Source organism: Vombatus ursinus, unplaced genomic scaffold (assembly GCF_900497805.2).
Source record: "Vombatus ursinus unplaced genomic scaffold, bare-nosed wombat genome assembly UNPS02014821.1, whole genome shotgun sequence".
Taxonomy (NCBI): domain Eukaryota; kingdom Metazoa; phylum Chordata; class Mammalia; order Diprotodontia; family Vombatidae; genus Vombatus; species Vombatus ursinus.
The window spans coordinates 8,232,528-8,249,526 of NW_020954599.1; the positions used below are offsets into that span (position 1 = coordinate 8,232,528).

General features: G+C 37.6%; 1 protein-coding gene across 1 annotated transcript in view; it reads right to left on the minus strand.

Moving 5' to 3' along the window:
• LOC114024307 (sodium/hydrogen exchanger 9B1-like) overlaps positions 1-16,999 on the minus strand; it is a 55,391-nt gene that overhangs the window by 25,047 nt on the left and 13,345 nt on the right. Inside the window, exons 4-6 of the mRNA XM_027837301.1 lie at positions 12,832-12,974; positions 9,855-9,982; positions 8,026-8,201 (exon numbers count right to left, since the gene is read on the minus strand). Coding sequence (XP_027693102.1) covers positions 8,026-8,201; positions 9,855-9,982; positions 12,832-12,974 — 447 coding nt within the window. The remainder of the gene's footprint in view (positions 1-8,025; positions 8,202-9,854; positions 9,983-12,831; positions 12,975-16,999) is intronic.

A 16,999-nucleotide genomic window follows, 5' to 3' on the forward strand; every position in this document is an offset into this window, starting at 1 on the left:
GTAACAAAACAAAACAGAAGAAAAAAAGAAGAGCAAGTAGTATTCATCGATCTGCATTCCAACACCACAGTTGTTTCTCTGGATGTGAGACTTTTAGAGATGTCTTAGATCCTTGCATTGCTGAGAAGGGCTAAGTCTATCGAAGTTAGTCACTGCACAATGTGGCTCTTACTATGTACGACGTTCTCCTGGTTCTGCTCACTTCACTCAGCATCAGTCCATACAAGTCTTTCCAGGTTTTTCTGAAGTCCTCCTGCTCATCATTTCTTATAGGACAATAGTGTTCCATTACATTCAAATATCACAACTTGTTCAGCCATTCCCCAATTGATGGGCATCCCCTCAATTTACAATTCTTGGCCACCACAAAAAGATCTGCTATAAATATTTTTGTACGTGTGGGTCCTTTTCCCATTTTTATGATCTCTTTGGGATATACCCTTGAAGTGCTATTGCTGGGACAAAGGGTATGCACATTTTTATAGCCCTTTGGGCATAGTTCCAAATTGCTCTCCAAAATGGTTGGATCATTTCACAACTCCACCAACAATGCATTAGTGTTCTAATTTTCCCACATCTTCTCCAGCGTTTATCATTTTCCTGTTTTATCATGTTGGTCAATCTGATAGGTATGATATGGTACCTCAGAGTGGTTTTGATTTGCATTTCTCTAATCAATAGTGATTTAGAGCATTTTTTCATATGACTATGGATGGTTTTCATTTCTGCAGCAGATAGCATTTTTCATCATGAGTCCTTTGGAATTGTCTTGGATCACTGGATTTCAGAGAATAGCTAAGTCATTCACAGTTGATCATCATATAATATTGTTGTTACTGTGTTCAATGTTCTCCTTATTCTGCTCATTTCACTTTGTATCAATTCATGTAGGTCTTTTCAGGTTTTTCTGAAATCATCCTGCTTGTCATTTGTTATATCACAATAATATTCCATTATGATCATATACCAGAACTTGTTCAGCCATTCCCCAATTGATGGGCATCCCCTCAATTTACGATTCTTAGCTACCACAAAAAGAGCTGCTATAAATATTTTTGTACAAATAGGTTCTTTTTCCTTTTTATTTTAAAATCTCTTTGGAATACAGATCCAGCAGTAGTATTGCTGGATCAAAGGGTATGCACAGTTTTATAGCCCTTTGGGCATTGTTCCAAATTGCTCTCCAGAGTGGTTGGATCATTTTACAACTCCACCAACAATGCATTAGTGGTTCATTTTCCCACATCCCCTCTAACATTTATCATTTTCCTTTTTTGTCATATTAGCTCAGGAGACCATTTTAAAGAAATATCTGTCCATATACAATAAAATACAGAAAGACAAACATTACCCTATCAGTATTCCCTGCACACAAAAAAAAAAACCCATGGACAAAACCAACATTACTAACAGAGCAGAATAGATATATCCTAAAACAAATATATGAAAATCAGCCTCTAATATACTATGTCTCAAAAGTCATAGTGCAGTTTTAAGTGTTAATAGCTTCAGAAGTATGAATGCTGTAAATATAAAAAACATCATTTGAAAATTTAATTATTTATACTTCTTTTACATTTGTTTAATTTTATGAACTTTGAATAATAAATTTTGAATTTCAGTTTTAACCAGATGAAGCACACTGTAATTATGCATTACATGTTGGACAGTTCTTGGATGACACTTTCTCAGACCAGTAAAATGGTAGAGGAGGTCCTTTTGATTGATCACTTCATCACCTGATCCATATCCATTAGACTTTTTCTCGTGGGGTCATGTCAAATCTGTCATGTAGACATCAAAATGGCTAACATTACAAAGTCACTGAACAACATCTGATGAAAATTTTTACAAAGTTTGAAAATCGTCTGAGTGATGTATAGCACAAGATGGTAGTTTTGTTGAATTTAAAATAATTTACCTTCCAAATGTTGCTTTTTTATAAGAGTTATGAAGTTTTTTAAAGCTTGAAACTGCAGTAAGACTCTTAGGACATGCTATAGTAAGTATATCACTCCACTCGGTCTACTGAGCAATTACATATTTTTGTTGTGGTTGCTCAGTCATTTCAGTCATATCTGACTCTTTGTGATTCCATTTGGGGTTTTCTTGACAAAGATATTGGAGCAGTTTGCCATTTCCTTCTCTAATTCATTTTATAGATGAGGAAACTGAGGCAGAGAAGGTTGAGGGATTTGCCCAGGGTCACCCACCTAGAAAATGTCTGAGGCCAGATTTGAACTCAGGAAGATGTCTTCCTGACTCCAGACTAGCACTCTATCCGCTGAGTCCCTAGCTGTATGCTACATGTATACATCTGTAATTATCATCATGTACATATGTCACAAACAGCACCAGAGATCTGATATCCTGGTCAGATTTATATGGGAGTGGAGCAGGCCTCAGAATTTGAAGTCCCATGATGGAAAAGCATATGGGACTTGGTTCCATTGGTGGAAGAAGATGCTGGGCTACCTGACTTCCCTTTGTGAATGGGAGGAATGTCTTAGATGTCACATCTGTAGCACCTGAATCACAGGGTTAGTGAAACAAATGAGATCACGTATGAAACTTTGCAAGTTTTACAGCATTGAGTATCTCAGTGCTAGTTATGATAAAAGCCGTGAGCCACAAATCCCCAAGACAATCTGCCTCAGTCAGATGCTATGTAACAGAAAAAGAGGGAGCCTCTTTGGGAGCATTAACTAAAACTAAGTAAGCATTAACTAAAAAGAGAAACTGCAACTGACTGCTGAATCATGCTCCCAAAAGAGTAATAGGGAAGGAGAGATTGCCCATAAACCCCATTAAAGAAACAAACAAACAAGCAAAACCTGTCACATCTCCTTGCCCTCATTTAAGGTCTATTTAAATTTATTTTTGTGAACTTATTTAATTATTGGTTCAGGCTGAGATTATTATGTCCTTTGGCATTGCAGGGCCCACAAAAGGTTTTTCTGATTTTACTTTTTCTTAATCTTTTCTGGGCTGTGATTGACAGTATAAAGTCTTGAAGAGTCCAGCTACTGTTTCACTTAGACTGTAACCTCATGGTGTTCAACATGCCAGTTTGATGTGTACATACTTAAATGCAATTACAGGGCTGTTATTGTTGATCATTGTTGAATTGATTAAGGTTGAAATAAAACAGCGTCATGGCTATGCAAAAATTGGTGTACATTAGCAGGATTGATCCCATTAAGGATTATTATTTTGGGGAGTATCTTTGGAATACTTTCATAAAGATATTGAAGAGACTTCTTTGTGGTATGTATGTGGGAGGAGACAGTTTGGGTAAATGTCAGGTATCATCTAAAATGATTAGAGATGACAAAAAATATCGTATTCCGTGACTTAGTTAATGCAGTGGTACATGTCAGAATCATCAATAAGACCGGGTTCTGGAAGATGTTTGCAAAATAATTAATGGACCTACTTATGAGGATGTGAAGCTGGTTTTAAACTTCTCCTGAGGAGATAAGATGGAACTGAAGATGCCATAGCTGACAAGAAACCCAAGGAAGAAATCAAGATTGAAAACAGAAATCACATTAATTTGAAGGAGTAAGGGCAAGATGGTTCTGCGGTGCAGACTGAAGATTAAGAAGCACATGCCACTTAATAAAGCTATTGTGAAAGCCTGTTGTGAAAGACCGGGTTTGCCACTGAGGCAGATCAGATTACATATTGATGGGCAATAAATCAATTAAATGGACACCCCTGAACATTGGGGAAATGGAGGATGAAGATATAATTGATGAGTCCCAGCAGCTAACAGAAAACATTGACTAAAAAGAGAAATTGCAACTTTATTCCTGAATCATGCTCCCAAGAAAAACCACTACATTCACAATTAGAAAGCTGAGATTTGGTTCTTTATATCCTGTCTAATGGATACAAATTTTCTCTCTTCTCCGATTCCTTTCCCCCAACTCTTTATTGTGCATAAAGAAACTGGTGACTGGATATAAGCATAATACATTGAAAAAAAAACTAAGTGGCTGATGGTATTAATTTCATCAACATCAAATGGATATGGGGAGGGGACAAAAGCTAACTGATTCTATATCTCTTTTCTCCATTACTAGCATGCTCATTCAATTTTTTTCTTTATATTTCAGTAATTTATTTTCCTCTCATCGTTTAACAGCAACAACAACAAAAGCCCACAAAAATCCTTGCATATCTTGTTTGATATTTTTCTTTTTATCATTGTAAAACCATGACATTATGACATTTTATTTCTATGTATGTGTTACATGTAGAGGAATCACTGTCGTTCAGTAGAGATAAAATATAGTACTATAAAAAGATGCTAGAGAGTTTCCCCTTCAAGTCAACATCTTTTTTTAAATAAAGTTTTTGTTTAAAATTAAAAAAAAAAAGAATTGCGCCAATGGAGCCTAGATGGAAAAGCAGAGCTGTATTTTGCTTCAGATATGGACAAAACAGTTGAGTGTACTAGGGAGGAGAGCACGAAAACCAAAGGCATCAATATAATGTGTTTATTTTTAAAGAAATGATGTATGGCAAGAATGAAGTGACTCAGATTTCATTCCCCCCAAGGGCACCCTTCTCTTAACACAATGACCGAAGTTAGGAATGCTGTAAGGGATGAAAACTGATCTGATGAGATGTATAAGAAAGTAGCTGGTGCATTTCATTTTGTTCTCATAACAGTACTACATAATAATACTGCATACTTGGTTCAAGAGAATCTTAAAGCTGACTCTAATCAATATAATGATTCAAGACAATTCCAAAGGACTCACAATGAAAAATGCAATCCACAACCAGAGAAAGAACTGATGAACTTGGAATGCAGATTGAAACATATTTTTTTCAATTTTTTTTTTGCCAACATGGCAAATATGTTCTGCATGACTTTACATGTATAATTGATATAACGGTGTTTGCTTTCTCAATAGGTGGGGGGAGGGGTGGAGGAAAGAAGAGAATTCAGAACTCACAATTTTTTAAAATGAATGTTAAAATAAATAAAGTATAATTTTTTTTTAAAAAAAAAAGAGAGAATCTCAAAGCTGGTACAAAACATATTCTAGGAGCCCAAGATGGTTTTGGCTATCTGCCAACTCTGACTATTTGCTTGCAGAGTAGGAACCCCCTTCAAGTTTTTAGAGTTTATGTATGTTATCTCTGAAAGAAAATAGGAAGAATATAAGCACTTAGTGGTGACAGACCATTTTTTTTCTTGTATTGTGAACATATCCAATGAGAAACCAAAAAAATTCTTTGGTTGCAAAGGTGTTAGTGAGAAATATTTGTATGTGGCTTTTTTTGTTTTTGTTTTTGTTTTTGCACTAGGATACATTTAGACCATAATAGAATCCCGACAGCAAGGGGATTCCTAGCTTCAGCAGAAACTCCATATCTGTAGCCTGAGTGAGCCTTTTAATGGCCAACTATCAAATATACTTGAGACACAGAGCCCTGAGAAGAAGTCTCAATGTAACTTACATATGGTTTTCCTGGTGCATACATATACTATACTACAACCAAGAACCACACCAGAGATTTTATATTCTATCTGCTTATGTTTGAGCAGGAGTCATGTTTACCTATTGATTTGTGCTTCAGTCTCAGAGGATACAATAGATATGGCGACTCATAGCCATTATATCTTCTGGCTGAAAGTCTGGTTGATATAGCATATCTTTGTCCTCAGTTCAGAAGAGCTCAGATGTTACAATTCACAAGTTCTCTGTCAATAATCTCAACAAAGGAATAGGTACCTGCTAAAAAGTCACAGTGTTCAGGAAATACACAAGATAGAGGTCTGATGGAAAACCATGTCGGGGCAGCTAGGTAGCGCGGTGGATAGAGCACCAGTCCTGAAGTCAGGAGGACATGAGTTCAAATCCACCCTATTATATATATGTGTATTGCTCTTTAAAAAAAAAAAAAAAAAAACTTTCTTTAGCTCTTCCAGGAATTCATGTTGGGGCAGCTAGGTGGCGCAGTGGATAGAGCACCGGCCCTGAATTCAGAAGGACCTGAGTTCAAATTCGGCTTCAGACACATAACACTTATTAGCTGTGTGGCCCTGGGCAAGTCACTTAACCCCATTGCTTAGCCAAAAAAAAGAAAAAAGAAAACCATCTCATACCAAGTAGTTGAAAGACTGAGATATCTACCAGTCTACAAAACAGCCTCAAAGAACACTTGGTATTTCACGAAAGTAATGCATACCAACTATCTCTTGGCCACTAAAGAGTTCATTGGAGTACTTGGTGACCGGGAAGAAAAGAGCAATGGAGATTCAAGCCATGTGGGCTCTAAGAGATAGGTCAGAAGGAGAAAATTTAGATAAGGAAGATATTGAGTAAGGGTACTTGTCAGAGGGTCAGGGAAGTCAACGTAATCTATTCCAGCTTGAGAGGGTCTTCTATTCTGGTACAGAGGGTCTTTTTTGCCTAACATTCTACCAATAGCAGTCCCTAAAGGAATAGAAGCTATCTCCAGTGCCTAGAGCATCCCTAAGCTCAGGAACGCAACAAAAGCTACTAAAGGTCAACAAAGAAGTGTCATGACTTTTTGGTCAGTGACAGAGTTAACTTTAGATGCTTAAGGCATAATGTGTGAAGCAGCTACACACATAGTCAGACAACATCCAATGTTGGAATTCATGTATCTCGGTGATTCATGCAGTCCCCTGGATGTGTTATATATATATATCACCTAAATATTTTGTATACAGCAAATTTCTTTGCTATATACACTAATGCTATGTGTACATGTATTAGGTTCTGCATGTGACCTACTGGTACGCTTCTCTATGTGATCTTGATGCTTTGTCTTATGTATTGGGGGAGGGAGAATAGAATGAACATTTAGGCAATATGTTAACAAATACTATCTTATTTGATCCTAATAAGGATTATTTAAGGATTAGCACCTACAAGGTGCTAATATCTCTGTTTTATAGTTGAAGAAACTGAGGCAAACAGAGGAATGATTTGCCCAGGGTCAACAGCTACTGTCTGAGGTCATACTTGAACTCAAGTCTTCCCCACTCCAGGGCAAGCATTCTATCCACTGTGCTACCTAGCTACCTTGCATGATATTAGTGTATTTGGTCTACTGTGTGCAATGTTGTTATATGTTATGTGTGCTATTAATTTCTGTGCTAAGTACTATGGATACAAAGAAAGGCAAAAGACAATCCCTGTTCTCCAGGAGCCCATAGTCTAATGGGGAAAACAACACACAAAGATCTATGTACAAACAAGATATAGTCAGGAAAAATTGGGGGGAGGCAATAAGATTAAGGAGGACTGGGAAAGGCTTTTTGTAGCGGATAAGACTCTAGCTGAGATGGGACAGACACCTATCAAGCTAAGAAGCAGAAAATCATCGAGTAAGTTGACAAGCAAACAAACAAACCCCATTTATTCTAGGATATGTCCCGTGCTCAATATGAATTAAGCTCAATTTAGCTATACTCCTAGCTTGGTGATGATGATGATAGCTGATATTTATATAGGAATAGGCATCTTGGCTTAGTGGCTAAAGAACCAGCTTTGTCAGGTGCTTCTGACCCATACTGGCTAGGACTCTGGGTAAGGCTCTTTTCTTCTCAGGGCCCTAGACAGGGGTGGGGAACCTGCGTCGTTGAGGCCACATGTAGACCTCTAGGTCCTCACGTGTCACCCTTTGATTGAATCCATGGATTCATGGCCTCAAGACTATTGGATACAGAACAGTTGTAGATGTGTATTGGTTAGGGAATTTTTCTCAATGAGAGTTGCCTCTACCAATGAAATCACAGGCCTGCACCAAATATATGTCTTAATTTAACCCCTGGTAATTCTAGTAAAAGCTGCTGGGTCAGCCGATAGTTTCCCAATGCACTAACAATTTTTTTTCTGCCTGTAAAAAAATGAAAAGAATGAAATCCTTCTTAAGCTCTACATTTTAATTAGTCCATTAAGAAGTGAAGTCAGGAATATTATTAAGCAGAATAACAGAAAACTGAGGCTCAAAGTTGTGGATTGCTTAATTTACCTGAAGTGAATGTTATGCTTAAGAGTGTATTGAAACCAGTGATAGCCAGAATATCATCAAAGCTGCTGGCAGCAGTCAGCAAGGTGGGGATCCCCTTTTTGACCCCATATCCTTGTTTTTGCAGAATCAGCATTGAGGGGACCACAACAGCAGGAGAAACTGCACCTATGACAAAGCTTTAAAAAAAAAAAGTTTAATAAAGCTTTTAAAAACTTAAAAAAGACACAACACTGGCCCTAACTAGTTGAGTGACCACGGACATGAAGTTGATGTGTAAAGAAAACTCTGAAAGCCATAATTACATACAGTTTTGAGTTGGATGGATGCAGTGTTCTCGTCAGGAATTATATACGATATGCTATTTTTCATGGTATGGTCCATCAAATGGACCATGGTCTATGCATTGTACAGGGATTGCTTGGTAGTTAATAATTTTTTTAAAAAGTAACAAAAGCAAATCTAAGAACATGACAAAGAACTATATTTTAAAAGGCATTTGCACACTGTACATGATCAATGTACCATATAATGACATTTGATATAAATTTCTGATAGCTACATTATGGCTTAACCAGAAGGAGTCCGAAGGAGATCGTAAGTGCTATCTCTAACATTATTTCTTTTTTTTTTCTTTTTTTGGTGAAGCAATCAGGGTTAAATGACCTGTCTATCATCACACAGCTAGTAAGAGTCAAGTGTCTGAGACTGAATTTGAACTCAGGTCCTCCTGACTCCAAGGCCAGAGCTCTATCCATTGCGTCACCTAGCTGCCCCCTCTAACATTATTTCTAAGAGAAAATGCACTCCAACAAATTACAAATGAACTTTTTGGAAGACAAACAGTTGTAAATGAGAAATTGCCTAAATACAGCAATAATCATATGTCTAAAATTACTTTGTGTTTACTTCATTACTCTTTTCCACTTATTAAAATTCCACTTGTTTTTTAAGGCCCATCTCAGGTTTTACTCTTTCATTCCAGAACTACCCCAGACCACAATTATCTCATCCCTTCCAGACCTACTATAACACCCAGTAGCTATCTATACTGCATGATTTAACAGAATTCTCTTTTAGACTGTGTTTCCTAGGTGCTACTCTAGTAGTTAATTAAGTTACAAACTCCTTGAGCTTCACTTACATGGCCATTCTGGGCACATAATAAGTGCATCAATAATCATCATCATCATCATAAATACTCGTTGGGTGATTGAGAAGTGTCTAAAGACAAATGGAATTCCTTTGGACAAACAGTGTGGTATTTTCCATGACTCCTAGTCCATTGGTACACCTCCTCCTCATCCTTCTGCCTGGGGGTGGGGAACCTTTGGCCTCAAGGCCACAGGGTTTGGATTCAGTCAAAGGGCCGCACTTGAGGATCTAGAGGGCCACACATAGCCTCAGGGCCACAGGTTCCCCACCCCTGGACTCAATAAAACTTATTTTGAGTTGGTGGGAGAGAAAGATGAATGATACTACAGAATATGAATTATTCAATACTTAGGCACTTGACTAGCCCTTTAGGGTCTAGAGATGTTAGAGGCTATGTATTCTAGGTATTAAAAAAAAAAAAGAAGCTGTGTGATGAACCTGGCTTTATACTCTGTTATCAGCTCATTTGGTTTTGGTTTGTATGCCCCTAAAGCCTAGCACAGTGTCTTCCATGGTAAGAAGACAAAAGCTGTTGAAGGGCAATAGTACATATCATATACATTTTCAAACACATATTTATAGACAGCATGACTATTCAGCAGAATAGATATATCCATCATTTTTAACCCAGGAGCCTAGGCTTGCTTATTTTCACAGGAAAAATGAAAATAAATTACCCTAATAGAAATCCCCATCGCCATGGAAACTTCATAATAAAGTGAGAAAAAACAGCAGCTGAGCATGCCTCCAAACAACATGGACCAAGGGATAGTCTTAAACAAACTCCCTTTAATTTTTTCAGTGCCTGAAACATAGAAACAGTCATATACAGATGATCTTTAAGTGATACAAAGAAAAACAATTGAAAAAAGATCTCAATAGTTTTTTTTTAAATAGTTTTTATAGAGGGTTGGGAGGAATAGTATTATAACTATTCTCCTTTGGCTTACTCCCCTCAAAGATTTGACTATATATAGCTTTATATTTTAAAGATTTATTTTAACAAGGAAAAGTGGTTAAGGAGTTATGACTATTGTCCTAAATTTGCTGCCTACACACATGCCTTGGCCTCTCTCATCTTTAAAAAACCTCCTAATCCTACCATCCCTTCACACTAGCTTCCTATGTTTTCTTCTCTTTCAGAGTCAAATTCTTTGGAAAATCTGTCTACCTACCTTGTTTCTCTTTTCACTTTTCTCACTCGCTTCTCAATCCCTTCAAATCTGGCTTTAAATCTACGCTCTGGTGCTTACTACTTGTGTGACTTTGTGCAAATCGCTTAGCCTACTTGGGCCTCAGTTTCCTCATCGATGAAATTAAATGGTTGAACAAGATGACCTTTAAGGTTCTTTCCAGTTGTAAATCTATTATCCAGAGAGCCCAACACTCAGCTGAAACTGCTCTCTTCAAAGTTCACAATGATCTTTCTCTGGCCAAAGCCAACGGTCTTTCCTCAGTCCTCACCTTCTGGACCTTTCTGCAGCATTTGACAAGGTTGATTACTCCCCCTTCCCTTCCTCTGGATACTCTCTCTCCTCTCTGGTTTATAGTGACCGCTGTTCTTTGGTTCTTCTTACCTGTCTGGATACTTAATCCTTTAAAGCACAGTTCAGATGATGCCTTCTACAGGAACCTTGACTTGATTCCTCACCCTTCAGTGGCTAATAACTTCTCCTTCAAGATTATTTTGTATTTTGTGTCTGCTTTTTCATGTGCTCATTGTTTTCCCCAATAAGATGTCAATTCACTGTTTTCCATTTTCATCTTCCCAGTGTCTAGCATAGTATCTGTCACATAGCAGGTGCTATTTAGTGCTTACTGACTGATTGACAGACAAGATCTCTTGGTAAAAAGGGTGCTACTACTTTAAAACTGCTTTGTGAAACGTTCACTGTTGGTTCAACTTTATCATTTTAGCGAGAATACATTAGAAGGCAGAAGAAAAGTGATCGTTAAGAAAATGGTGCAATTTGAAGGATCATATGTTGATAGATTGATAGCCAAGAGAAACTTTAGAGGCCATCAAATCCATGCCCATTATTTTACAGATAGGGAAACTGAGTAACAGAGAAGTTAAATGACTTGCCCTGAGCCAATAGCTAGTCAACATCAGAGGTAGGTTTTGAAACCTTGCTATCTTCAAATACACTACACGGGGCTGCCTCTCCTTCAGTGAATGTATTACTTGATATGGCTCAAACACATTTTTTTTGTCTTCAACTTGGTGCATGTTAGTACCTAGAGTAGTGCAGTATTAGGATAGTAGGTTTCACCTCCCGGTCTCCCTAATAGTCAAGGCTTTCTTTCTCCTGAAATTATGGTGGTTATTATACACAAAGCACAGGTAAGCGAGGTGACAGTTCCACTGTATCCCCCTGTCAGGTTATATCTAGAGTACTGCAGTCAGTGCAAAGGGCCACACTGGAGGAGAGACACTGACAAGAAACTTCAACACAACCACAGGAGGCTAAGATGGTGAGGGAACACAAAACCAGGTCATCTAAGAATTGGTTAAAGAAACTGATATGTTTAACTTGGAGAAAATAAGAGATGCAAAGGGAAGGGGGGGGCAGGGTGACTGACTTCCACACTTTGTAGGATCATCAAAGGGAAGAAGGATTAGACTCATTCTTTGTGCTGTTAAGATTAAGTAAGGACCCTCAGGTGGAAAGAGTAAGAAGGCAGATTGTGGCTCCTTATAATGACAGGCTGCATAGAAATAGGGACTGGATCTTCAATTTCATTGGTATTGGCACTGTCCCATAAGGAAACTCCTTCTATTAATATAGGTCAGCACCTTCTCAGCACTTTAGAGCCTTAGAGAATAACATAAAGAACTGAGAGGTTAAGTGATTTACCCCGGGTCTCATAACCATTACATGTCAAAAGAAGGGACATAGGCTAGCTTGAAGTTCAGCTTGCTGTCCACTATGCCATGCTGCCTCTCCATATAACTTTCTTTCTATAAAAATTAAAGCTGAATCTCTCTCTCAATGTATACACATATATATACATACCTTTCTCTATCTTTCTATATGTATGTATGTATGTATCTTTCTCTCCTCTCCTCTTTATCTCTGTATATATATATTTCTCTCTTCATTTCTTTCTCTCTCTCCCCTCTCTATATGTATACCAAAACATAGATATACATTTATCTATATATCTTTCTCATCTCTATCTATAATTTATATATATTTTATGTGTATGTATATATATATACATATATTAATTAAAGCTGTTCAAAAATGGAATGGACTGATTCAAGAAATAATGAGTTCAATGATTGTATTCAAGCAGAATTTAGAAGACAACCTCTAAACGTCCTCTAAATGTTCTTTTCTAAGGTATGGTTTTTCTACCAAGTTCTTTGACTTTAACTTAGCTTTGATTCCAAACTCCACTCTAAATAACTATAAGGGGGGGGGCAGCTAGGTGGTTCAGTGGATACAGCACTGGCCCTGAAGTCAAGTGGACCTGAGTTCAAATCTGGCCTCAGACCAAGCCTTGACACTTACTAGCTGTGTGACCCTGGGCAAGTCACTTAACCTCAATTTCCTAAAAAAAAAAAAAAAAAGTAAATAACTATAAGGCAAATTCTGTCTCTTTCACTTTTCTGTAATTCTCAAATTCAAATTCCAAGTTATGATCTACCTGTGGATCAAGCCCAAGCCCGGCTTGTACCAATATAATGGTAAGGGCAGTATTTCTCAAATGGGACGACCAGACTTGATTGATATAAACTGAATCACGGATGACTGGAGTGTTTCTGACGATGAAACCACCAAGCAACATCCCTGGGAACAACGAGAAAAAAAGAAGTGTGTCTTGATTTTTAAAATTTTTTCTAACAGAGAGCACAGGGATGTTTAATCATTCTTCCTCTAAACTGAAAATATATCTCATTATTTCAGAAAGGGTCCGATTGCATATGAGTAGGCAGTAAGATTTTTATATGATGCTCTTTATAAATCACAGACATTGATTATCATTATCATCATTATTATTCCCAAGCAGCAACAAGACCATAGGGTATAGTGGGCCCCCCTGGGAGTCCAGAAGACCTGGGTTCACTCTTGTTTCAGACATATGCTAGCCAGTGATAAAGGGAGAGGACGAGTTCCAGAGGAACTGTTGATGTGCATCAGGTTAGGGAGCTTCCACACTCATAAAACCACAGGTTGAGACAAAAAGTTGAAAGGGTTTGTTACTAGCATTTGTGAAGGGTTAGAAGGTATGAGAGGAGTAAGACACTTGATAGTTATTTGGAAAGAGCAACAGTACAAGGCTAATAGGTAAACACGGTAAGGGAGCAGAGGAAAGATTCTGCCAGTGGGCACACTTTTAAGATGATAACATCGTGGACCTAGAGCTAGAAGGGAAGTTAGATGCCCCTGAGGCGGACCCCCTCCTTAGGGAGATGAGGAGAAGAAGGCAATAAGAAGTTAAGTGACTTGCCCAGGGTCCCACAGGTAATAAGTGCCTGAAATAACATTTGAACAACATCACTAATGTGAAAATGCTTAATAGGAATGTATATGTATAGCTTATACAGATTGCACTCCATCTTGGGGAGGGAGGTGGGGAGGGTGAGGGAGAAAAATTTAAAACTCAAAAGCTTATGGAAGTGATTGTTAATAATTCAAAATAAATTAATTGAAATTTAAAAAAAGAAATAATATTTGAACTCAGAGCCTCCCTGCTCCAAGTCTGATTTCCTATCTACTACAACAGGGATGGGGGTCAGTAAAGGGGCTGGTACTCAGTTGCTCTCTGGTTGGGTTTGGCCTCATGTTTCATGTGGCTTTTTATAGCTTCATGTGAAGTCCTTGAAACAGATGCAAGAAGAAAAAATTGCCATAAATTATACTGATTAGGCATCTAAAATGAGATTACAGTGACAGTAAGATGCAAACATATATGAAGGCATTCCAGACAGCAATGAGAAAAACGTTGTCCTAGGAATATAATAACCCTGGGGGAGGGGGAGGGTAATTGTCAATTTTTTTTTTGGCCATGCCACTTCTGGTTCCTATCCCAGGCCAGCTTGACCATTCTTAATCTATAGAGAGAAGGAGAATAAAAATAATAGGAGAAGCACTTTCTAATTCCTGAAAACACTACACAAATGTCAGCTCCTATTATTTCATTACACAGATGGCAGATCATTGCCATAGTGGTTCAAGAGTGGGGTGTGGGAAGTGAAAAGAGACATGTATTCAGGTGGCCTGAACTAAGAACTCAGACAAGCCCTGAAAATGCTAAAATTCTTCCCAGCAATGCAATTTACTCTCCACAGATGTGCATGTTTGTAGATTTCCTTCTGCTCATGGAACAGAAAAGTGGTTTTGTGTATAAGGCAAATAAAAATACAGTTAGAAGGCTAAGAAGCTGAGTAGGACAAGAGACAGAGCAGAAGAGAAATGGAGACCAGAGGCAAAGAACAGAAATAAGGACAAGAAGGATGAAGAAATGTTTTGTAAAGCCAGGAAGGAAAAAAACAAAACAGGTAGAGACTGGGCCTAGAAGGGAGTGAGTGGCTTATGGTTAAATACAGAAAAGCACAGGCCATCCCAGAGCCACAGGTGGAGGTGGGAACCGAGCCAAAGGAGATTAACAGGATCACAGATCAAAGCTACCAAGATGCAAATAGACAGAGACTGAGAGCTAAAATAAGAACCCAAAAAACAAGGATGACTGAGGAGCATTCCTAAGAGATGGATAGACATAAAGAGACAGAAGGTCTGCAAAGAGGCACAAAAAGGCATGTTTTATATCATATACACATAATAATGATATGTAATTATGTATTATATTATACATATGGTATGTATATATTATATACATATATATGCATTATATAATATAATATATATGTATATAACTCAAGTTCCTCTCAGATGCCCTCTGGATATCCTGTAGACATCTCAAACTTAACATGCACAAAATAAAGCTCATTATCTTTCTCAAACATACCTCTTCTAAACTTCCCTATTATTGTTAGGGGCACCCATATCCACCCAATCAACCTAGGTTTGCAACTATGGTATCATCCTCCACTCCTCACCCTCGCTTACTATATAATTCTTTGACAAATCTATCTCCATAACTTCTGTCATAAACATTTCCTTTTATGTGATTATGATGGCATACTATTGTACAATAAGAAATGATGAGCAGGATGCTCTCAGGAAAACCTGGAAAGACTTGTACAAGCTGATGCAAAATGAAATGTACTATGTACAAAGTAACAGCAATATTATAAGGTGATAACTGTGATTGACTTAAGCTATTCTCAGCCATACAACAAGCCAAGACTCTGAAGGACTTATGATGAAAAATGCTATCCATCCCCAGAGAAACTCTCAGTGCTCTAGGAGACTAAGTTGCAGGGAAAGTGCTGATCTACCATTGGCAGAAGGAGCTTCTTCACTTGGGAGTTCTCTATATCAATAATACTACAGGCCTATTTCCTATCTCTATCCCTTGGTAAAAATCATTGGGGAATAATAGGAGAAAAGTATTTTAAAATGTTTGTTTATTAATTTCTTTTTTGTAATGAATTAAAGATTGATTAATTCAAAAAAAATCAAGATTTTTTTTTTAGGCAATTGGGGTTAAGTGATTTGCCCAGGGTCACACAGGTAGTAAGTGTCAACTGTCTAGTCTGAGATCACATTTGAACTCAGGTCCTCCCGACTCCAGGGCCGGTGCTCTATCCATTGTGCCACCTAGCTGCCCCTTGTCTAGATATCTTTAATGAGTTTTTTTTAAAGTTTAAAAACATGGAAAAAACATTAATTTTTTTCTGAAATACGAAGAAAATCTTCAAAATACACTAAAACATCAGGATTATCAGAAAATTTTAATTCATGTAAAATTCGACCTTTTACAATCTGTTTCTGCAAAGTTTGGCATTAAAATCCTGTGTTACTTAAGATGAACAAAACTATAAGCAAAATTTTATGAGAAGTAATTGTAATAGAATCTTAAGACACCAGAGGGAGCTTAGAGGTTATTGAGTCCAATCTCCTCCATGATGAAGGACGTCCTTCTGTAACACCTCTAAGGGTATCCGACACTTAACAGACACTTACTAGGGAGGGCAAACACTTAACAGGGAGGAAATCCACTGTATGAGAAGGAGGAACCTCTTCCATTGTTAGGGGGCTTTGCTGCTGCTAAAGCATTTGTGCTCATAATGAATTGAAATTTACCCTCTTGTAACCTTCATCTAGTCATCGTAATTCTGTCTCTGGAGCAAAGTCTATTCTCTCTCAAACATGACTACACTTTAAATATATGAGCTAATAGGTCTTTTCTAAACCTTCTCAACACCCAGATACATATCCCCAGGTCCCTCACTTTAACTCACAGGAGATAGTTTTCAAAAATCTAGACAATTTGGATGCTTCCCTTACAAAGACATTCTTGTTTGACAACATTCTTCTTAAAATGGTAGTTTATAGAACTGAACACAATAACTTAGATGTGGTCTGACCAGTGTAGATTCCAGTGAGAATATCACCTTGATCTGGCCAGCTTTATCTATTAACTAAATTTAAGATTTCAACAAATTTTTTTTTTAGGTTGTATCTTGAACTTCATGGCCAACTAAAATACCCAGGTCTTTTCACATGAATTGCTGCTGAAACAGATCTACTTTAATCATGTACTTGAACATTGATTTTCTTTCTTAAATTTCACCTGGTTTTGAAGCAGATTGTGTCATGCAATTATTTAACTATTCCGGCTAGCTTTGGGTTATCTAAAAGATCACATACCTGTCATGCCTTTATCCAAATCAGTGAGCATATCAGGA